Genomic DNA, 24,456 nt, shown 5'->3' on the forward strand with positions numbered 1-24,456 from the left:
TCAGCTGTACTGACTCAGGAAATGCTGCTGCCATCCCAAACCCTCTTTTTATGTCAGCCTGCCCTATAAAAACATTGGGATGGTGGCACAGGGAGATCCTTGCACCTCCCTGCACAGAAAGCTTTTCCCCAGCTGCCACTGCCACACTTGCTCTGGGACATTATTCAGGGGTTAACCCAGAGCCTAATTCACTGTGTGGCTGAATCCTGAGGGAAAAATTCCTGGAGGGTCTCAATCACCACAGCACCGAGCCCCTGGGCACATCTGTGCCCCCCAAAGCTTCACCTGTGCAGAGCCAAAACTCCTCAGGACATCGGGACAGGGACACGGGTCCTCACCAAGGAGCTCAGTTCTCACCCCATCATCACAAACTGCAGCAGATTATTCTCCTCTGCCCTCCTGAACTGCAAATCTCAACTATTCCCAGTTCCAGGAGAGAGGAAGAACATCCATAATTTCCCAGCATCCGCAATTTAACAGAGCAACCACAGCCTGGAGCTCGGGGAATAATTCCCCCGGTGAATCCCAAGTTCCTGATTCAGCGACAGCAGTTGAAATCCACAACTTAATTCCACTTCTTCACAAACTGAGGAGCTAAAGGCCAGCAGTGCTGGAAGCTGGAATGTTCAGGGATCTGGTGCTGCAGCAGGATTTCAAAAGGCTGGGGTGGAACAGAAGCGTTCTCCCTGCTCCAGCCCGATTAAAAGCTCAGGAACCCAAAACACGGCACAGAGCTGCCAAGGAGAGCGGCAGCAGCGAGACTTCAGCAGGAGGTGTGCTTCCCTGCACCATTCCCATGGAAAAGGGACACTCCAAAGGGCTGAAGGGCAGCCCAGAGCTGGGTGTGATTTTACAGACAGATGTGATGTGCAGCTGCCTCAGCATCACCTGGCTCCGGCTACATCCAGAGGAAAACTCGGCTCTGCGTCCCAAGGGCTGCAGGAACTGCCGTGGGGGGAAGGTGGCAGAGGCTCCACAGGCACAGGAATTACCCTGGAGAGAGCTGCTCCCAGCACCAAACCCCTTCCAGCAGGGATGGACAGGAGGGATCCACCTGCAGGGCCAGGGCTGTGCCCCCCACACTGCCCCAGCTCTGGGGCACCTGGGCACTGCCAGGGCACACCCAAAACACCTGAACAGACCCCACATCACACCCAAAACACCTGAACAGACCCCACATCACACCCAAAACACCTGAACAGACCCCACATCACACCCAAAACACCTGAACAGACCCCACATCACACCCAAAACACCTGAACAGACCCCACATCACACCCAAAACACCCGAACAGACCCCACACCACACCCAGAACACCTTCTCAAACCTCATTTAACAGGAGCCCTGGGGAAGATCAGCTCCTGCAGGAAGGAATTCACAGCAACATCAAGGTTTCACACAGTGTTTGAGCCCCACTATAAAATCACAGACCTCCCTCCCCTCTAACAACATTCCACTCCTTTCCTTGCCCTTCCAGTTCTTTTTTCCCAGTTTCTCCTCCTCCCCTAGCCTGAGTTCAGGGGTGGGATGAGGGCAGAGCACCCCTTGGAGCCTCCAGTTCCTCTCATCCATAACCCCTGTGGAAAGAGGGATCTGCTCATTCCCACCCATCACCTTCCAAACTTCTGCTTCTTGCCCCATTTCCCTCCATCCCTCATTATCTGGAGAGAACCAAGGCAGAAGAACTCTGAATTTTACTCCAAATGTCCAAATCTCACCATTTTGGCACCAACCATCCAATCCTCCTCAAGCACAAGCACTTGGGAAATAGGTAATGATACAAAAAATTACCAATTTTAATCATATTTTTGAAAAGTGAAGCTTCTCTCCCTGATGCAGCAGGGTCTAGGAAAGCTTAAACAGGAAATTGCTGAACAGAAACCCCAATGCTGTTTGGAAAATCTGTTTATTTGTGGGGGCAGGGCCAGGATCACTTCAGTGCTCGGTTTGGTGATGCTCAGCAATCCCATCCCAGTTAATAAAATTGTGTCAGGTAATTAGACAAATAACTGAGACCAAAAAATCCCTTCCAGGAACATTCCAAACCAGAATTGCTGCTGCTTCCTCCACCTCTGCACCGCCCATCAGGAGGAAAACAGAGTATTTAAACTCTGCATCGCTGCTAAATGAGTTCACCACTGCTGAATAAAGGCATTTCATCAAGAAGTTCAGATTTGTTTAAATCTAAATCAGAATTTGAGGGGAATTACAGCTGGACCTGTGTTTGGTAGGAGGAACACCTCCAGCAGCTGAGGCACAGGAGGGGACAGGTTTGGGTGCCCTGCAGCCCAAGCACTCCCAGTAATGTGAATAAAAGTGGAATTTCTGAGCTGGCAAAACACACCCCCCATCAGGACAGAGAGCTGCAGAGTTTCCTTTTGGAGCTGCACTGCTTTGGCCTTTCTTTGGTGATTTTTTGGGGATGCTTTTTAGGAGCAAAAATAGATTTTGTGGCTCATAAACCTTCCTGCTCTCTCCCTGCAGCAAGAAATGCATTAGAGCTGGCAGAGAGCACAGAGAGATCAGCAGAGCAGCCCCACTTGCTGCTGAATTATCCCAAAAGAATGGATATTGTTTGGGTAATAAATAACCCAAATGATAGCAATTAGATACATCAATCTAATGGGGAGGTTGGAATTACCTGGCAGGAATTCTGTGATGAGGTTTAGCCCTGCTGATGTGCTCCTTGTGCACTTTTTTCCCTGTTCCCTCCCAGCTCCAGAATCCCAGAGGATGCTCCCAACACTTCCAGCCTGAGTGAAAGCTCTGCTGCTGCCTCCTGACACGCCAGGACAGGAGGGAAACACCACGAGCTGTAAAATGACAGCCCTGTAAACACAGCACCTGCTGCCTCTTATGTAAACCAAGCCAAATATTCTGATTTTTCCACGGCAGAAATAAAGCCCAACCTGCAGGACACCAGGGCTGGCAACTAGCAGGGGGTAAGGGATTCAAATAATCATTAACAGGGTGGAAATAATCATGAAGGGGGTGATTTAATTATCTTTTTTTTTATTATTATTAACATAAGCATCTTCCTGATGAGCCCTGAGCCATTCTGCAGGACTTCAGCCTCCAGCCACCCTCAGCATTTGGTGCTTTTGAAGGGGAAAAAAACCAAATAAAACAAAAACCAACACACAGAGCAATGGGCTCTGGGTCCCAGGAGCTGCAGGTGCCTCTCTCCAGCACAGGATAATTTGCTCTGAATTCCCACCTCCACCAGAAGCTCTGCAGCTTTCAGGCTCTGGCCTCGCAGAGAACCCCAAGGGACTTGCCCAAAACCAGCCCCAAAAATCTGAAATATCTGTGATTTAAAGCTCCAAACCTCCAGCAGAGCAGAGAAAAGCCAGGAGTTTTTGCACTGCACGAGCAGGGAGCTGGTGCTGGAGGTCACTGAGGAGCTGAGCTCAGTTCCATCCAAACTTTGCACCCCAAACCCCCCAAACCCAGCTCTGCTGAGGATGACGATGAGCAGCAGCATCGGGAGTTTATCCAGCAATGCTTTGGGTCAAACAGCACAAAACACAACAAAGAATGGCTCATTTTAATGGCAACACCAGCATTTAGTGATTCCCTCAGATTAATTCTGGCACAAATCCCCCCCAGGTGCTCCCACCTTCCTCCCACACGGCTCCAGCATCACAAAGAAAAGATATTTTTTTACGCTGCCAACAGCTTTGTTGGAAGTTTCTGGCTGAGTTTATTCCATAATACTCAGAAAATCTGGGCTGCACACAAAGCAAGGCACGGAGAGGACGAATCCTCCATCACCCACACCAGGAAATGTTTTTCTCCAGGAAAATGTTTCTCCACGTGCAGGGAGATTAATTTCGCTTTTAAGATTTGTTTGCAGCAGTTGGAAGTGCTTTGCTTTGAAGTGAAATCGTGAAAGATGCCATGAAGTGAGAAATAATCAAGGCAAGTGACAACAGCTTCCCACTGGAGATTTATGGGTATTTATGGATATTTATTTATTTTTACCCAGAAAGGGGGTAAAAAATACCAAAAAAAAAGTGTAGGGAGAGGTCCTAAGAGGAGAAAGCCAAGCAAAATGCAAGATAAAAAGGGAGAGAGGGGATGGAAAGGAGAGAGGGAGAACAGAAATAATACAATAAATATAACAAATAAATAAATAAATGAATTATAAATAAGATTAAATAATTTCTATATAAATATAATACAATGTTTCAATATTAATTTTAATATCAATATTTAATATTAATATAATACAATAGTAATATAAATATCTAACATTTAATATATATAAATATATTATATATGGATGTATAAATATATAAATATGTAAAATATAATATAATACATATTATATATAATATGCTATATGCAAATATTAAAATATATATTTTATATATAAATATTTAATATTAAATATTAATTGTTTTCATAATTATTTCATATTATCATTTTACTGATATAAATACCATTATAATATTATTTAATCATTTAATAATTACTTTAATAATATTAATTGCATTTTATTATTATATCTATTATCTACATATATAATGGTACATATTTTTTACATTTTATTATTATTTTTAATGATAATATTTTTTTAATATTTTAAATATATATATTTATATATTATATATTACATATTTATGTATTTATATATTAATATATAATATATTTATATATATTAAATATTAGATATTTATGTTACTGCCGTATTATATTAATACTAAATATTTCTATTAAAATTAATATTGAATCATTGTATTATATTCATATATGAATATAAATATAATAGATAGAATAGAATAGAATAAATATAATATAATATAGTATAATATAATATAGTATAATATAATATAGTATAATATAATATAGTATAATATAATATAATATGATATAATACGATATAATATGATATAATATAATATGATATAATATAATATGATATAATATAATATGATATAATATAATATGATATAATATAATATGATATAATAATATAGTATAATATAATATAATATAATATAATATAATATATATAATATAATATAATATATATAATATATTATATGTGATATATTATATTATATATTTATATATTTTTTATATATAAATTATAAAATAAAAGGAGATGAGGGGATGATGGGAGAGAGAAGCAGAGGATGGATATGACTGGGAGCTTCAGTGACAAAAATCCAGTTTTTTGTGACTTTTCTTGGAGGATTTGTGGCCCAGCTCCTCCCCAAGTGACCGAGGTGAGACCCCAAACCCTCTGGAGAAGCTGCAGCGTGGCCCCAATCCCGAGCTGGGAGCAGGGCAGGAGAGATCACAGCTGCAGAAAAACCCAACTTCTGCTAAAACCTGCCTAAAAATCCTCCCAACCCAGAGATTCTCTCCTCAGTGGAGAGAATAATAATAATAATAATAATAATAATAATAATAATAATAATAATAATAATAATAATAATAATAATAATTCAGCAGCCAGGATCATTCCTGGGAGTCACGAAATTCAACTTTCACCCCTCAGAACCAGAGGTTTTTCAGCTCAGGAGCTGCCAAACCATATTTTGCTGCCTGGAAAATGCTGCCATAGCAACAACACCTCGGTAAATTCGGGAATATTTTGTGCTGCAAGAAAGGTGTTGAAGGCCTTGGGGTCGTTTCACCTGTAACAAAATGGGGTTTTGGCATCAAATCCTTCAAAACCAGCCAAGTTTTTCAGGGTTCACTCCATTCCCTGAGCCAGGAGAGAGGTTTTTACAGCAGCCAAGAGCATCTCCTGTCCCTGGTCATGGTAGTGAAAGAGGAATTTTCTCAGCACAGAGAGAGGGAGGCAATGAAAAAATGAATCACTTTTAGCAAAGATTACTGTTAAATATTTTAAGTTTTTGTCACTAGAAATTCATTTCTCATGGGGGGAAAAAAAAATCCCAAATTCTTGCTGTCAACCAGACTCTGCACACAGCTGGAAAAGAGACATTTGCTGAGGCTGTCCTGTGACCAACAATTGATATTTTAATGGGAATTAATATATAATATTAATTATTATTATATAATATTATTAGGTAAAATATATATTTTATATTATATATCATAGATATCATGTAATATATATTATATATCATATATATGATATATATAATATATAATTATATATACAATTATATATAATTATATCATTATATAATATATATTGATATATATTAATATATATATTAATATTAATGGAAGTCTGATGACAATCACAAGCATTTCATGAAAAGCCAAAAACAAATCCAAAGAGACCATAAATACCTAAAAATGGATGAATAAAGCCAGGAATCCATCAGCAATCCCTTGCCTGTGACTCCACACCTTTAAGGCTGTGAAAAATCCCATCCTGGATATTTTTGAGGTCATTTTTTTGCTGGGATTATTTCAGTGTGCAATGTTTTCACTCTCCAAAAGCCAATAAAATCGTCAAACCATTCCTGAGCAACCCCAAATCGCTTTTCTGCCTCCACACCCAACTTTTAAAACCAAATCAAGCAAAAAGAAAAAGGAAAATAAAGAGGCTGAGAGTATTTGGGAGGTAACTATGGGCGACTTTAAGGGAAGAACCTGACAAAAACAGACACAAAAAACATCCCTGTGGGTGATTTGAAGAAAAACACAACAAACCACCAGCAAATCCCCCTGTCTAGGAGGGAATCTTTTGAGGAGAAGATTCACACCAGATTCCAAACACGCTTTTGTGCACTTGGAATTCAACTAAAGCCAGAATTTAACCAGAATTTAACCAGAATTTAACCAGAATTTAACCAGAATTTAACCAGAAAGGCTTCAGCAGTCCCAAGCTGCGGGAGCTGAGGGGGAAATGGGAACATTTGGGGTTTTTAGGAATATTAAGGCACTACCTGGAGATAATTTAGGTAGCACAGAACAAGGAATTTTGGAAGGAAACAAATCCCAAGCGAGTAATTTTCGTGACAACAGGAAGGACACCGAGGAAAATGCCCAGGGGTGTCAGAGGCTGAGTTCAAACCATCAAGAAAGAACAAAATGAAATCATCTTTGCCCCCAAGCCTGTTTCCTCACAGAAACCCCTGCAGAGAAAAGCAGATCAATATTAATGCCTTGCAAGTGGCATTGCAACCTCAATTTTCTCTTTTTTGAACAGTTTTTTTATTCTCCTGAGCCAGCTCAGGGAGCTGCCCCCAGGGCTGGGAGCCTTGGGAAAAATCCTCTCCAGTGGAGCCCCTAAAAACCCCAAATAACTCCAAATCTCAGTGCACCAGGCTCGACAAATACTTGCCAAAACAAATCCAAGCCCCAGTGGTTGATTGGTGCATCCCAGGAGAAGGAAAAGGACTGGGATTACCCAGGAATGATGTTTAAACCTTCTGGTCCCAAAAAAAGGCATCCAGCAGGAGGTACCAGAGGAGAAAAGACACCACAAAGTGGCTTGAAAATCCATTTTCCCGTGGTTTGACAATTTAGTTTGTTGGAATCCATCATCTGTACTTTAAGTTTTGAAGGTTTAAGTAAGAATCCATATTTTTTATCCTGGAGAAAGGATGCCCAAAGGGGATTGGGAAAAGGGGAAAAAAGAAAGCAGATGCCCTGAGAAAACACAAAAGGGAAATTGCCTTGCTGAGGAAATGTGCTTTTCATTTGGAGTAAATCATCCTCCCGGCAGCACCATCAATAAACAGAAGCTCTTTTCACACCTGAGTTCTCACTGCTCTTTTAGAAAGCAGAAAAGCAAACACAGGAGCAGCTTCATCCATAAAACACACATTGATCCGTGCTGGATCATCTGCCCCCAGTCCTGCACTTACAGACAAGCCTGGAAAAGCAGGAATATCCATTCCACAAGGAAAACCAGCTGAGGATTCAGAGGAGAATGAAACAAAACCCCCTCCCAAACCATCCTGGCATCACAGAAGTGACTTAAACCTGGCAAGGATGGGCCAAGCAGCCCAAGATTTTGGTTGAAATTTTTTGGGAAGTATCCCTGTCTTGGGAATACCTCACAAAACCGGGTCAATTCCAACAGAATCCCAGGAGCTGAAGTGGCTGCTGCTCATCCCAACCCAATGAGGTTCTGGGATTAGACAAAGGCACGGTGGAAAAGGAGAATATTTGGAGAAATCCTTATCAAGACAGATTTTTTCCACTGACATTGTGGCAATTTGCTTCAGAGCTTCATGGGAGTCTCCCTGTGACAAGAAATAAATGTATTTCTTGATAATCAGCTCCAGACTGTCCCATTCTTCACCAACACACCTTAAAAACAGAACCAAACCCCTCCTCAGTCAGCTCATCTGATTTTAACCTTCCACACAAGCTGCTGAAATGAGTGTGGAGCACAGGAATTGCTTCAAACAGCAAACCTGGGAGCAGCTCTTCAGTAAATTAAATTGTTTCTTGTGCAGGGAATGAAAAAAGTGATCCAGGCCCGGTGGGATCATCCTGGGTTTGCTCCTTCCCAAAGGAGCAGCGACGAGATCCGCGGGTTTCTGCTCCTTCCCGAGAAACCTACGGAGCAAAACCTCCCCAAAGAGGAAGAGCCGGATCTGTCAGAGCTCTGGAAATAGCCTGACCTGGAATGAAAGCTCCAGAGCCACAGGGGATGATGATGATGATGATGGGCACAGCACTTCGTGCCTCAGCTCCTCCACGGAAGCAGAAAAAGCACCGAGGTCCAGGCGTTATTCCAGGCTGCAGGAAAATCCTGGGCTGTGGGGACGCTCCTGAAACAACCAGCTCCCTCCAAATCTGCCTGAAGACACCGATCCCATGGGAATTCCACGCTCAGCCAGGTATTTGTATCCCAAAAATCCTTCTCAGGAGCTTTCAACCAAAACCTGCCCCATCCTCAAGGCTCCAAAACGCAGGGAGCGAGGCAAGGAGCAGCTCCCAGGAGGAGGAAAGTGCCAGGAGAGGAGCACCCCCAGCCCCTGACAGCTTTTAGAGCACAGCACAAGTCACAGCCTCACATCTCCCAGCCAAAAGGAGCTTTTTGCACCAGTTATTTATGGACACCCCAGGAACAAACCCTCCACAGGCACAGGGGTTGTGTCTTTTTGGGTAGGGATGGACGCTTGGCTTTTGGGAAAAGCTGCACACAAAAAAAAAATCCCAGCAGGGCAGTTTTTTAATTTATATATATATATATTTTAATTAGCTATTTATCTATATTTATATTATTTATATTTATATTTATATTCTGGTATTTATCTATTATCCCCAGTGACAAGTGTTTAACAGCATTCAGAGATCTCTGCGTACAGGAGGGATTTTAGAACATGCTCTATCACCAGCACAAACTCTGCTGACTTCCCTGGTATATATGGAATAAAAAATAAAGCATATCCAAACATTTCAGGGATGAAAATAAACGAGAATCTCTCTCCACAAGGCATTCCAAAAAGAACTTATAGCAGAAAGCATTAAAACAACAACAAAAAAAAAAAAAAGAAAACAAAACCACGACCCTGCTCAGACAGGAATCAGCCACGGATCTTTGTTTTCCTTTCTTTCCCAGAATAATCCCAGCTGGAAGGGACCCACAGGGATGATCCAACTCTCAGCCCTGCACAGGAATTCCTTCCATGGAATGTGACACTGCAGAACAGCAGTGACCAAGGCAGAGGGGTGTCAGGTGATGGTTTTGTTTGCTCTCAGGCACATTAGTTATTTATGTGCAATATTTCACGGATGAGACAACAGAATTTCCCCCGTGTGAGCAGAGCCCAGTCCTGGGGGATTCTCCCACTGATCCCAGAGGTTTCCTGGATTTCCCAGGAGCTGGAGCCCCCCGGGATGGGCAGAGAGAAAAGGGGGAGGCTCTGCCTGAGCCGGACACTGCAGAGCTCAGCAGCTCTGCTAAGCCGGGCTTTACAAATCCCTCCCTCCACAGCACCAAAAGCAGCTGACAGCCACAATGAAGAGCCTTTTATCCCTCCCTGGGAACAACAGCAGCTTCCCGAGCTGCCTTTGGGATGTTCTGCTTCCCACCAGGAGCTGTTTGCCTGGACAATCCCCCCTAGACCAGCCCCACGCTCAAAGTGGCTGCTCCAGACCTAAGGGGTTAAAAAAAAGGAGGTGAAAACCCCAAAAACACCAACCCACCACCTCCTTCCCAAGGAAATTCTTCAATATTTCACATCAGAGCTGCCTGCAAGGATCAACCTAAAGCAGGGATTATCCCAGCAGGTGCTCAGGCTCTCTGCATCCCTCCTGCCCAGGTGCTCAGGGATAAAAACCCCTGGAGCAAACAGCCCCATGAGCACCAAACCAGCTAAAAAACCACATTTTTAGGTATGTCAGCCACCACAATCAATCAGAGAGTCACCTTGAGGCTGCAGAGGAGCAGGGAGAGATAAAATGAAGCTGCAGCCTGCTGAGGCTCCCAGGCAGCCAAGCACAAAGAAAGCCTTTTATTATTATACTATTACTATTATTATTCTTCTTAATGTTATTTCTATTATTATTATTTATTCCTTTTTCCTGCCCCTGCTCACCCCAAAGGCTTTTTGTGTTTTAAACTTTATGGCAGAAGGGGGTTTTGTCTGGTTGAAGCCAAGGGAAATTCAAGGTAAAAAGGTTTGCAACCTCCACCAAGAGACACCAAATAAACACCAAACTCAAAATAATCCGGGCTCAAATCCCAGCTCCCAGGGGTTCCTCTGGCTGGAAAGGAATCAGCCACAACCCCAGCCTAAGGAAACTCAGGCCTAAGTGGTTAAACTTTGCCTCTTTGCTGCTCCTTCCCAGAAATACCAAGTCATGATTTGTTATTTTTTTGCCCCAGGGAAGCGTAACAAGAGATGACAGTGGGAAATTCAGGAAGAAAGCCTTTTCCCTGTGTTTACTGGGAAGAAATGAATTTATTCAGACTTACTAGTCAGGAAAAAAAATAAAAATAAAAAAATTAGATGTACCCCTTAAATCTGTTATATTTTAATTTTTTTTTCTTTATGTGATGACATAATTCCTCTGAGGGGAAGTTGATAGTTTTGTTTGGTTTTTTGGAATTTTTAACAGAACCCTTCTCTTTCCAATCCACAGATCAAAAACTAAAAGCTGCATTGCAGTGTTTTATAATGCTATAGTAAAACACAAAAAAAAGAAAAAAGAAGTGGTTGGTCCTAGTATATTTTGGCTCCTAAAAGCTTTTGAAGACTGAAATTCTGCTTTTCCTAGAAGGAATTCTGCTCTGGTGGTGCCCATCAGGATTCCTTGCCCCCGCCAGGCATTATTTGTTGGAGCAAAGCAGCCACTCCAAAGCAATCAAATAATAGAAATAATTAAAACCCAGCAGCACTTCCCACTCCTACTGCAGTGGGATCCACTGGGGATCGAGTTACACCAGAGCCCAGGGCTGCAAATAAAGAGGACAAAGAATAAGGGAAGATTTTTGTGTTCACTTCCACTCATGCAAACTACAGCTCTTCCCACAGAACTCCAGCTGATGGCTCCTCCTTGGAAAACAGAAGCTGGATTTGAGGATATATTGCATTAATTGAGATGATTAAAATCCTAAAAAAATACATTTTTTTTCCCTTAGGGTGGGAAAGGCAAACTCTAAGCTTCAGATCAGATTTCCAAGATAGCAAATAACCCCCAACCTGAATATCCATGTAAAATAATATCTATATCAATAAATAAACACATGCACTTTCCTTATTTCTATTTTTTTTTAACTCCCAGTGTAGGAAATTACCAGCTGCTGTTATTTTTTTTTTTCATTTTTTTACCCTTCACCAAAGGAATCATCTCCTGCCTGCAAGGCACAAAAACCTTTCCCAAAGCATCTCAGTCTCTGCTGTCCCAGACAACAGATACTTTACAGACAAAGACACATTATGAGTGGCAAAAAGAGAATGCAAAACTCCAATTCTCTTCCAAACACAGCACTGAACAGGATTTACAGGAGATGGATTTTAATCTGCTTTTAATATGTCTGAGGGTTTGTTGATTCAGGGGGGAGGGGAACTTGCTGACATTTGTTTCTGAAACATCCAATGGCACAGATACATTTTCCCTCCCAATATTTGCTGGCCAAATCCAGCCCTCTGCTGCTGACCAGGATTGATAACCAATTTGATTATTCTATTGTTAACAGGCTGCTGGGGGTGCTACAGCTTTAACCTTCACAGAAAGATAATTAATTTGGCAGCACAGAGGGCATTTCATATTTAAAAACAAAAATAATAATAACAAGCTGTTCATGCTCGTATTTCACCCTTTTTTTATTCCTTGCAGCTGTTCTGCAACTTTCACCGGCAAAGTTTCTGATGACCTCAAGGTTTTGGGAAGAATTTTAACAAATTATGCAAGGAGCTGTGCTGACAATTAATTTTAGTGTCTCTTCACCACCGTACAGCACGGAACAGGTTATTGAGGAGCAGTACATGAAATAAAGCACCGCAGACCAGGCTGGCTGGGCACTAAAGCAAAGATCTGCCGGTGAAGCCGCAGCCAAAGGCCACCGGGGGGTTCCGAGGGAGCCGCTCCGGGAGAGGGAGAGGAGGATGCTGCGCTGGGAAGGAGCCGCATCCCGACCCTTTGTTCCCATTAAACCTCTGGAGCAGCCGAGCCCCAGCGGAGCGCGGGGGGCGCTCGGGGCCGGCAGCGCCATTTGGGTTCGTTTGATGGTTTTAAACGCTGGGGGATTAAAAGAAAAAAAAAAACCCAAAACGCCCAAACTTGGTTTGGACTCAGCGCGGTGTCACCGCCGCTCTGCGGGGCTGCCGGGGATGGGGATGCGGGGATGTGGGGATGTGAGGATGAGGATGGGGATGTGGGGATGGGGATCCCGGGATGCGGCTCCCGGCCCCGGGATGCTCCGGAGCCGGCGGTGCCGCAGGGGCGCGGCGGAGGCGCGGGCGGCCGCCCCAGATGGAGCATGCCCAGTCCCCGGCATGACATCAGCGCCCGAAGCCGCGGATCCCCCGAGCCCCCCGGGACCCCCAGAGACCCCCCGGGATCCCCCGAGACCCCCGGTGAGATGGGGGCGGCCGGGCCGGGGGAAGCGGCTGCGGGAACAATGGAGGGGATGGGGGCGACAGCGGGGAGAGCTCGGGGGGCAGCGCGGGGAGGGAGGCTCGCCCCGAAAGGAGAGGTGCTGGCCCCGAAAGGAGAGGTGCTGGCCCCGAAAGGAGAGGTGCTGGCCCCGAAAGGAGAGGTGCTGGCCCCGAAAGGAGAGGTGCTGGCCCCGAAAGGAGAGGTGCTGGCCCCGAAAGGAGAGGTGCTGGCCCCGAAAGGAGAGGTGCTGGCCCCGAAAGGAGAGATGCTGGCCCCGAAAGGAGAGATGCTGGCCCCGAAAGGAGAGATGCTGGCCCCGAAAGGAAGGATGCTCGCCCCACCCGCGCGGGCGGCGGAGGGATGCGGGATGCGGCAGACTCACCCCGATGACCACGGTCTCGTCGCCCTTGAATTTGGGGATGAATTTGTCTCCGCGCAGGATCTCGGCCTCGTTGAGGGGCCGGAAGCGGCACATCACCTTGATGCTGCACTCGGCGGGGTCCGCCATGGCGGCGGGCGGGCCCGGGGCTGCGCGGGGCAGGTGCGGCAGCGGCGGGGCTGCGGCCGCCGGGCGGGCGGGGCAGGGAGCCCCCGCACCCGCCCAGAGCCCGCCGACACGCCCCGGAGCGGCCCCGAGCGGGAGCGGCTGCGCGGCCACCGCCGGGACCTCCCTGCAGCGTCAGCCGGGGGTGGGAGGGACCCCAAACATCATCCAGGGATGGGATGGGAGGGATCCCAAACATCATCCAGGGGTGGGAGGGACCCTAAACATCATCCAGGGGTGGGAGGGACCCTAAACATCATCCAGAGATAGGATGGGACCCCACACATCATCCAGGGGTGGGAGGGACCCCAAACATCATCCAGAGATAGGATGGGACCCCAAACATCATCCAGAGATAGGATGGGACCCCAAACATCATCCAGGGGTGGGATGGACCCTAAACATCATCCAGGGAGGGACCCCAAACATCATCCAGTGCCACCAGTCCCACACCTGCCACTGTCCCAATGCAGTTTTACCCCAGACTCTGATCTGCGTTAATGTGTAGCTCTGAACTTTATATAAAGTGTCAGTGAGTTCTCCTCCCAGCTCAGGCACACACAACAATCCTTCCCCAGCCCCAGAACCAAGGACACCACTGCAGCTCCAGGCCCAGAAAGTGCAAACAGCGAACTGAGATCAGTCTGGGAGGATGGGACTGCACCACCTGGAGCTGGAATTGCACAATTCACCCCAAGATGGAAATGGACCAAAACCGATCAAAGTGTGAAAATTCATGACCCATTGTTCATCTTGGGTAGAGCCACAGCCAGGCTCTTGAGCTGCCCAAGGTGTATCCTTCGAAGGCCTTTTATTCCATATTTGAAGGAATAAATCCCTGCTTTATTCCTTTAACTCTGGCCAGCCTCTGCTCTCAAGGCATCAGTCCCAGGATGCTCCAAGTCCCATCGAGCCTGGCCTTGGGCACTTCCAGGGATCCAGGGGCAGCCAGTTTCTCTGGGCAGCCGTGCCAGGGCCTCCCCAGCCTGACAGGAAAGGATTTCTACCATCTATCCAACCTGAATTTCCCCAAGTCCTTCTCCAGCCTCTCCCAGAAACTGGAAGCCTGCTATGGGCTCTCCACACAACCTCCCCCAGCATTCCCAGCCTGTTTCCATAGGGAAGCTGCTCTTGTTTTCGTATCAGCCTCGTGCTGATCCTCTGGATTTGCTCCAACAGAGCTCCTCTCCAAGCTGCCCTTGGCATCTTTCTCCCTCTGACACAGCTGGATCTACAACCAGGTTAAAGGATATTTCTTCCTGGAACATCACTCCATGTCTCATTCCTGGGAGGAAATCAGGAGCAGTGGTGCCTCTGGACGACGCTTTGACCTTGCTCGATTTACAAGTTTTGTGCAGCCGGTGAATCAGCATCAGGAAAAAGCAGCATCTGGAGCCTGATCCTCCTCTCCAGGGGTGCTGTCATCCTCCTTCCCTAAAAACTCTCCTTCCTTACCTGCTACAATCACCTGCAACTCTGTCTCATTTATTTCCCTGCATTCGTGATTTGAAGCAGTCTGAAATTCCACAGGAAGTCTCCTCCTCCTCCTCCTTCTCCTCCATCTGTTTCTCCCTACGAGAATCTCCTGCTCAAAGAAGAATCCAAACATCCATGATGTCTTCTGGGAAGCTGCAGACATGGCCCAGGCTCCAGCAATTCCTGCTCTCCACCAGTTTTATTCCATTACCCTCAGCTGTACAATTAAGATGAGGGTGGGCAATCCTGCAGCATTTTGATGGAAATCTCCCTTTCTTCCAGTCACAACCTGAGGTGGATGTGAGGAGCAGGCTGGCAACAAAACCTCTCACACCCTTCTTAAAAGCAATTCCATGGGGGAGAGTTAGCAATGTGCAGCATGTGATAAGCCATTATTACATAATGGGATTTATTCCCCTGGATTACCAATTATCCCTTTTATTTCTCTTATGTTTCAAGCTTTTACCCTGAATAACAAACTTGTTAGTCATGACAAGTAAGGGCTTAGTCATAAAAGACAAGCCTTTGGATGAATTAATCCTTATTTTCCTCCATTATGGAGAGCTCATTTTGGAGTGAGATAAGTAAAACTCGATTTTTCTATTAGAGCAGGTATAATCTGCCATCAGGAAGAATGCAGAGAGCCATCTTTTCTCAGCAGGTTTGTCACAAACAACGTGACATTGTCTGGAGCGCAGACAATACTGAATTGTCACCCAGCTGCTCCTATTTTTTTACTACTTATTACCAGATTAGGTGAAGCAGCCTGGTAGGAACGTGAATTTTCAGGCAGATTTGGGAGTGATCAGCACCTCCACGGGTCTGTGAGCTTCTCCTGGGCTGGGCTGGGTGCCTGAAGGTGGGATGGACACTTTGGTGGGAACCTGCTTTATAAAAGACATGAAAATACAGAAAAGCAAAGCTTAAATACTTCATTTTTTTCACCTTCATTCATTTCTTTCACCTCTCAAAGCATTTCATTTTTCAGCTGTACATTTACAAGAAATCCACTCTCACACACGTTTTTCTGAGCTTACTTACACCTGAACATGTGAAAATTGCCTTGCTACCAGCACCACAAGGGGAGAACTAAGAGAAGCTGGATGTTATCTCCTTTTCCCACTTTCCCAGCTGCCCAGTTGAGCTCACCCTGGCAGATCAGATATGCTTTGAGAGCCAAGTCCTGATTTGTCCTGAAGAAATTCCCCAGCTGAACCTCAGTTCAGTAAACACCCCAAAATATCAGAATAACGAATAGGAATAATAAAGGAATAATAATAAAGGAATAATAATAAAGGAATAATAATAAAGGAATAATAATAAAGGAATAATAATAAAGGAATAATAATAAAGGAATAACAAATCCCCTCCTCGAGGACTGGGATCATAAAGGAATGACAAAATTCCATTTCTCTGCAGGGGAGCCACCAGCAGAGCCAAGGTGGAAAACCAGGTTGGGGACAGGTGACAGAGGACGTGGGACAGCAGCAGGACACGGATTGGGACAGAGGCAGAGGGAACATCTCAGCATTTCCACCGCTCCCTTTCACCGCTTGTGGGCTCCAGGGATGGGTTTTGGGTGGGAGCTGCAGGAGGAAGCAGCAAGGTTGAATTTGTGCTGAACAATTCCAGGAGCAGGCACCAGCCAGGGCAGGAGCTGGCAGCAGGGAGAGCAGAGTTAATGCACATCCCATTGATCCCGAGGCAGGAAATTTGATATCTTTGTGTCATCAGCGCTCAGATGTGGCTCAGGGGAAAGGGATGCTAAAGGATTTCTCCCAGGAGGGACCAAAAGGGTGGGATCCCCACAATAAAAGGCAATTTTAAATGTAGTTAATGTCCCACAGACAGCAGGAGACACCGAGAGTGCACCAGGGGATGTTTGCAAAGGCAGAGCATAAAAATGTCTAAAAGGAATAAAATAAGTAAAGGCAGGCTGGAGAACAGGCAAAAAATGAGCTGGGAACTGCTGAGGAGGCAGCCAGGAGGAACTGAGGGTCAGAAATGATCCGATCTGCATCCCCAGGGATCAACAAAGGCACGGAGCCAAATCCACAGCTCAGGAGGAACGTTTGGCCAGGCAGGGGAAAAACTCCACAGCAAAACGAAGAGGATCTGCAGCACCGGAAAAACTCCACAGCAAAACGAAGAGGATCTGCAGCACCGACATCTCAGGAGGATCATCCCAGCCCAAACAGCTCCTGGGGTCACACAGCACAGGATTTCTCTGGGATCAGACCTGCACAGAAGCCAGGATGTGGAAATGAAGCTCCAAAGATACTCCATGAGAAAATGCTTGGGATGTGCTGGCAGGAATTGTTTCTCATTTGCAAGACACTTCAATATATGCTTACTTAAAAAAAATGGAAAGTACACTCATAAATCTTAATCTCTGTATAAATTATTCACGTTATGCACAGTCATGTATTTTGTGTTAAAAAAAAAAACAACAAAAAAAGGGGTTTGCTCAAAATAAATAAATCGATTTTACCACTGTACAGAACAGCAAAACGTTTCAGCTCGTTAGTGAATACACAAAATATTGGTTTTTTTATTCCAGTTACCATCTTTACATTTGGGTTTAAAAAATCGCCTAAATAAAAGGGTTGTAACTCAGAATAAATAAATAAATAAAATAAAAATAAAATAAAAATAAAATAAAAATAAAATAAAAATAAAATAAAAATAAAATAAAAATAAAATTTAAATAAAATTTAAATAAAATAAAAATTTGATTTAAATTTAATTTAAATTTAATTTAAATTTAATTTAAATTTAATTTAAATTTAATTTAAATTTAATTTAAATAAAGTATGTTGTCTTTACATTATAGGAAGTTAAGTAAACAAAACACTTTTTTTCCAAGTTACCATCTTTACATTTGGGTTAATAAATCACTTAAATAAAAGAGTTGTAACTCAGAATAAATAAATAAATAAAATTAAAATAAAATGAAAATAAAATTAAAATTTAATTAAAATAAAATTAAAATTAAAATAAAATAAAGTATGTTGTCTTCACGTTAAGTAAAGTTAAGTAAAGAAGTTAAGTAAACAAAACACTTTTTTTCCAAGTTATCATCTTTACATTTGGGTTAATAAATCTCCTAAATAAAAGGGTTGTAACTTGGAAAAAAATTTAAAAATTTAAAAAAAAATAAATAAATAAAAAAGAACTGTTGTCTTTATGTTCTAGGAAGTTAAGTATACAAAACATTTTTTTCCCAATTCCCATCTTTACATTTGGGTTAATAAACTGCCTAAATGAAAGGGCTGTAACTCAGAAAAAAAAAAGAAAAAAATATATATAAATAAGTAAAAAAATAAATATATATATATATAAATAAATATATATACAAATAAATATATATATAAACAAATAAATAAATAATAGAAAATAACTGTTGCCTTTACCTTATAGGAAGTTAAAAAGCAACCACAAAAATACAGAATAGACAGGGAAACACTAAAAATAACTACCTCAAATAAAATAAATAAAATTATTTTTATTAAAATAAAATAAAAAAAATTTAAAATAGCCAATCTCAAACCACAAAGGCTCCGTGGAGATGCAGAAAGAGTTAAGGAGCATCGCAGGCAGCTGATGCCACCTTCTGGTGCCACTTCCAGCAGACACAGGGACAGGCAGAGGTTGTGGCTTCCCAGCAGATTCAGGCTGGTTTATCTGTTCCAAATTCTGTTACCTGACTCAGTTACTGCCTCCCTCCTCCCTTTGTTCCTTGCTGGGAATTTTCTCCATCAATCCTTCCTGGGTAATTGCTGGAGTCTGAGGCACAGAGTGTGCCCTTATCTCTGATACCTGGCTCTGAATCCAAGAAAACATTGAATTTCATGTAACACCCTGTAAAACAACTGCTAAGGTTAAATAGAAAAGCTAGGAGTGTAAATGTGTAAATTAGAGAGTTTCTTATGTCACTGGGTGAAAAAGTTAGTTTAGAGTTCAAGCTAGTTTAGAAAACAGAAGACAAGATGGAAGGTTTAGGGTGTTGTCTCTTTTCCTTCTTTCTTCTTCCAGAGGTTTTTGGGTAGTAGGAGGTGAATGGATGGAGAATACAAAGCAGCACACAGGTGTTGGGTCATTGGGTCACTGAGAAAAATAATTTACTTGGTATCTGTCAATTGGGTAAATGGACATATAAAACACTTGAAGATCTTTGTTACCCATTTTTCACCTTTCTTAGTGCACATAGCTCCTTGTACCCTGTATCCATGTAATGGTGATAAGAAAAGAATAAACAACCAAGTTTGAACAAGAGAGATAAACAAAAGGAAAAATAAATATTATTCTCACATTCATCAATTTCAGTTCAAGGGGGGAAAGAACCCAACCATGAGAGTCATATAGAGACAGATAACTGCACTTGTGTTGGAGTTAAACCAGAGTGCCACAGATTGAAGGCAGGCTGGACTAAATGGATTTTACTATTCTTAGTTGTAGAAACAATCCTAACTTCAGGAAATTTGTGAGGCTGCCAGGGTGGGGAGGCCCTGGAATGGATTTCCCAGAGCAGCTGTGGCTGCCCCTGGATCCCTGGAAGTGTCCAAGGCCAGGCTGGACAGGGCTTGGAGCAGCCTGGGACAGTGGGAGGTGTCCCTGGCTGTAGCAGAGGTGAGCTTTAAGGTCCCTTTCAACACAAACCATTCTGGGATTCAGGAATTCCAAAAATTATTTGGTTAATTCAATGTCACTTGACAGATTTTAGTCCTATTTCTGCTGCATTAATTTTTCATTTTTATTTGAACTGGAGTTACTGGGTTCAAAAATCAGTTTAATCCATACTGATTAAACCAGTTAAATTCATATTAAAATATGTGTACTCATTAATTCTTTGAGATTAAACCAATAAAAACCATGTAAAGAACACAGAGATTGCATTTAGAGATACAACAGGTGACAGAGAGACAAGCAGGTCACTGAGAAAACAGGGAATGGATCCTGAAACTCCCTTTTCCTCCTGAAAGGCACTTGAGAAGCAAATGTTCTGTTCAGTTCTCGCATCAGGGAAGGACATTTTGGCTCCTGTCATGGCACAACCCAAGCAGAGTTGGGATTTCCACATCCCCCCGCTGATGCTGGGGTCCTGCAAGGAACACATCCAATGTTTCCCACACCATTTGCTCCTTGGATCAGCACTAATTCATTATTTTCCATGTTCCTCTGCTCAGATGGAATCACTTGGATCTTCACAGCTCACCCAATTTACTCAGGAAAAAATTCCCTCTCCCTCATCTTCCTTCTTTCCCAAGCAGCACTTTGCTTGCTTTAATTCACCAAGGTTATTCCCGGTCTCTCCAATTTAAATGTGAATGTTGCAAACCCCTCAGAGTAACAGAAAACATGGAAGTGAGCTTTGAAACTGTTTCTCTGCAGGCAAATCCAGGGAGCCTCTTGGGATGACAAACACACTCCAAAACTCCAGTCAATCCACACATAAACATAAATCTTATTAATTTATATATTTATAGATCTTTCTTATTAGAGAAAGAACCGGCATTTTCTAGTTCCTGACATTCAAAACTCTGCACATGATGTAAAATCCAGCATAAATCGCTGTAGATGAGCCAGGATTCCACAATCTCACCTGAAAGATATTCCCAATAAACAACAGAACAGAAATCCCTATTCCAATCCTGCTGCAGAGGTGCACAAATAAGGGAATTCAAATTAAACTTCGTATCCTCACCGTGTTTAAACAGCACAAAACCACCTGTCAGTGGCATTCCCAGCTGGACAAAGGACAATCTTACAGCACCAGTCCCTCATTTTCTCTCTTTTTTTTCCTTTTGAATGAAGATTTCCATGGCCTGCAGCATCACCCACCACTCCTCCCCTTCTCCTGCACTTGAGGCACCCAAATTCTGCAATGACTATTCCAGTTCTGCTTCACAGAAGGTTTCATCACCACTAATCCTTTAAATGAAAGCCATTCCACATCTGGCACTTACCATCAAAGCCTTGGGAGTTTATGGAATCCTCCTCTGCACCTCACATTTTCCCAGAATCCATTAAAAGTTCGAAGCTCCAGCTAAAGGTTTTTTAAGTAATTAGATGAGGATTAGACTACACAAAATCAGAGATGCACAGCGATTTCAGAGACATCTTCTGGCCAATTTTCCCTGAAAATGATCCACTGAAAATGATCTTTGTGGTGAGGAGAGTCCATGCTAAGTGTACAGCTTTCAATCTGCAGAGGAAATTACTTCCCATTTTCATTAAGCCTCCAAAGGGTTTTGGGGATGGTAGTGAAGCAAGGTTATTTCTAGATATCAAGGAGAATATTTTTTTTTTCTTTTACAGAAAATGTATTTTCAACAATTCTTTTATTTTTAAAAAAAAAATCATTTATACTTCAGACTATCAGCCATTCCCTGCAATGAGCCCAGCTCTAAGAAAGGCTGGAAAGATGAAATAAAGAGGAATTTTCAGGGAGCAGCAATCCCAGTGAAGCCACAGGTGCCCCCCCAAAAGCTGCCACCACCCCTCACCTGACCAAGGCAGCGCCGTGGGTTCCTCTGTTCCCAACAGGAATAATCTATCCTCACCTCTCCCTGCAGACATCAGATGGAATAAAAATAGAGCGTTAGTTAAGTAAAAAACAGGTAATTTTAGACACCTGAGTTTGTGAGGAGCTCCCAGGATTTAAAGCTCTGCAAGTGTTTTTAGCTGCCAGGACTTTGAATTCGTATAACGTAAGACAAAACAGGTTTAAACACAGCTCGGATTAAAAACAGTTCTTTATGTAGAAAGCCAAGATGGAAAATACACTGACTGCATGACAAAGGCAAGATTTTCCTGGGAGGGTGGGTCTGGACTAAACAACATCTCCAGGTTCCTTCCAACCTCAGTGATGCTGGGATTTGTAACACAGAAACATCCAAAACAGCAGAAATTCACCCCATTTCTCTGGCAGGGCAAGAAACTCTCATTCCCCATTTTCCCAGGTCTCAAATCCCAGCCCATCCCTCCCCTGGCACAGAATTATCCCATGATCTGGAACCTTCTGGAAATAAGTGCATATGCTGGGATCAAAGGATCAGAGTCCCTGAGCAGCCTCCAGAACGGCTGCTGTCCCTGCTTGCACACTGTGAAATAACCACATATGCACCATGGCCAGCTTTTGATATGTATTTTTATTTCCCTGCAGTTTTCACTTATCAAGAACAAGTAACAGGGAAAGTTGTCTGAACTAGTGCATAAACAAACATTCGGAAACACCACTACACGTATCTAATGTACAAGAACCGTATAAAAAAAGTCACTAAAACACTACACTACGAAGGTGTCCAACGCTTACAGTCAGACTTTTTCCAACCCGTTACTTGCCTTGTAGCCACAGGAAAACTCTCCAAAATTGAAAAGACAATCTTGCCACAACCCTCCCACCCCCCTGGGATGGCTCGATAGCTAGACATCCAATAATGAATTATTGCAATGATATAGAATGCAATACATACCTGGTAAAATATCCTTTAATGTGGTGTGGTACAGCTTGAAAGCCGGTTAAAATACGCAGTCTTCGGATAAAATGGCATCAAGGTGAAAATTTTCTCAGATCTGCACATTTGGAGATGTGCCAGATGCATAATTTTCCTAGTCAGTTTTTTTTTTTTCCCCTCTCCTGTGTAATTATTTTTTATAAACTGGTATTATAAATAGAAATATACATTCAAAATATATGGAAAAGTGAGTTACTACATTAAATTTGCATGTATCGATCCATCCCTTTCCCCTGCACAGTAATAGAAAATACTATTTTGCCTTGAACTTCATATTTGACAGTGAAATGCCACTAAAGTATTTACCAAAAAGTCCATCTAGTCAAATTGTGAAACAAAATGAACCAAGTGAAAACTTTACATTTCCTTTAGAAAAAAATTACAAGAATTTTGTTTCCTAGCTATGAATCTTTAACTTTTTTTTTAGACACAAAGTTGCATTTATTTGTACAAGATACAAAATGTAAACATGGCAAAATAAATAGTTTAAACAAGTGATGCAGGATCTCATGTCATGCTCATGATCCCATTAAAGAATTATTTTTTAATCCATTCAGTTGCAAATTCAAGTGCAAAAGCATGATGATGAATATCTACTATTCAAGTAACAGAAATAATATTGATGATACAAATAAACTATTTTACAAGGTAGTGATTTTCCCAATTTTACAAAATTTACATTATATATCGACTTAATACACGATATAATCCGAGTCCATTCAGGTCTGTGTGAGTTCTCTGTGACCCACAGAGCGCTGTGTTTGCATTCAGCTGGAATAGGAAGGAGCACACCGTGACACAGCTGGGGACACTGCTTGGAGGTTATGTCACTTCCATGGCCACTGTGGTCTCTGCGATGCCGTTCAAGCCCAGGCGCTCTGGTTCATGGTTCTCTCTGCAAGGGAAGAGGATCCCACAGTCAGAACATATTTCCTCACATGGTTTTAGTCATTTCTTTCATATTTTCACACAGATGTTACCTGGACCAGGCAGGAACCTTAACACACACACACTGCAAAACTTATTTGGAAGGAAATACTGGCATTCAACAACTGCTGTTATTCAACAAAGCAGATTTTGCAAGATTCTTTGCAAGAAGAATCTTTGCAATATTATTGCATTTAACTATCCATTTCCAGCCTAAATTAGGGATTACATCCCTAAAAGCTCTTCTGAAGGAACAAAGTCAAGATATGATAACTCAGCATCAGTTACTCTGTTAATGCACCAAGTGTTGTTGCAATTCCCTGCCCATTCTGCTTTAACACTTACTTTTTCCTCATTTACTAATACCCATTTTTTTACTTTTCCAATTCACAAACATGACTTTGTTTTTTGAAACCCCATATAATCCAGGAGAGGCTTCAAACAAACCCAAATATTGCCATGTTCAGAAAAATGTGCCAACTGCAAAGCTCCTGCCACTCCTATGAAACATCATCCTGAGATAACAGCGCTGCCTTTCAATGAGAATAAACACCTTAATGGTTGGACTTGATGAACTTAAATGTCTTTTCCAACCTAAACAATTATGAATTATGATTTTATATGTAAGATACAGCTTGTTGCTTTTTTGGTTTGTGTTTTACATTAATATGTAACACATATATATGTAAATATAAAAATGTATGTGCCAACCTGTACCTTACAATATTGTTACTCAATGATTTAGAGGGAACGTGAGGAGCATTTGACAGAATCTACCTGAAAATGTTGCATGAGAAGGGACAAATGAAATGGTTAAAATTCAAACACAGTAGAAGTTGACCAAAACTACTGGTGCCTAAAGGCAAGGCATGTTATCTGAGGGGTTAATTTGCAAAATCAGCTCTTGTGCTTTGCCATGGCCATGCTAAGTGTGCTCCTGGGAGGCTGAAGGTGCTGAGAAGCCTCTCAGAGCTGGAAGAGATTCCCTCCAGTGC

At 42.8% G+C, this 24,456-nt stretch overlaps 2 protein-coding genes across 5 annotated transcripts in view; both read right to left on the reverse strand.

The window, feature by feature from the left end:
- KIF5C (kinesin family member 5C) overlaps positions 1-13,553 on the reverse strand; it is a 70,778-nt gene extending 57,225 nt beyond the window's left edge. For all 3 annotated transcript variants that reach the window (XM_088059067.1, XM_088059065.1, XM_005519586.2), the window contains exon 1: positions 13,380-13,553. In XM_088059067.1, coding sequence (XP_087915193.1) covers positions 13,380-13,505 — 126 coding nt within the window. In that variant the 5' untranslated portion in view covers positions 13,506-13,553. The remainder of the gene's footprint in view (positions 1-13,379) is intronic.
- An 8,596-nt stretch (positions 13,554-22,149) lies between these two features.
- The window catches only part of EPC2 (enhancer of polycomb 2), a 35,329-nt gene continuing 33,022 nt past the window's right edge, over positions 22,150-24,456 (reverse strand). For both annotated transcript variants that reach the window (XM_014249624.2, XM_005519588.3), the window contains exon 14: positions 22,150-23,429. In XM_014249624.2, the coding sequence (XP_014105099.1) occupies positions 23,357-23,429 (73 nt within the window). In that variant the 3' untranslated portion in view covers positions 22,150-23,356. The remainder of the gene's footprint in view (positions 23,430-24,456) is intronic.

Source organism: Pseudopodoces humilis, chromosome 8 (assembly GCF_049639895.1).
Source record: "Pseudopodoces humilis isolate 2021_Gansu_Grassland_sample_001 chromosome 8, ASM4963989v1, whole genome shotgun sequence".
NCBI classification, from domain to species: domain Eukaryota; kingdom Metazoa; phylum Chordata; class Aves; order Passeriformes; family Paridae; genus Pseudopodoces; species Pseudopodoces humilis.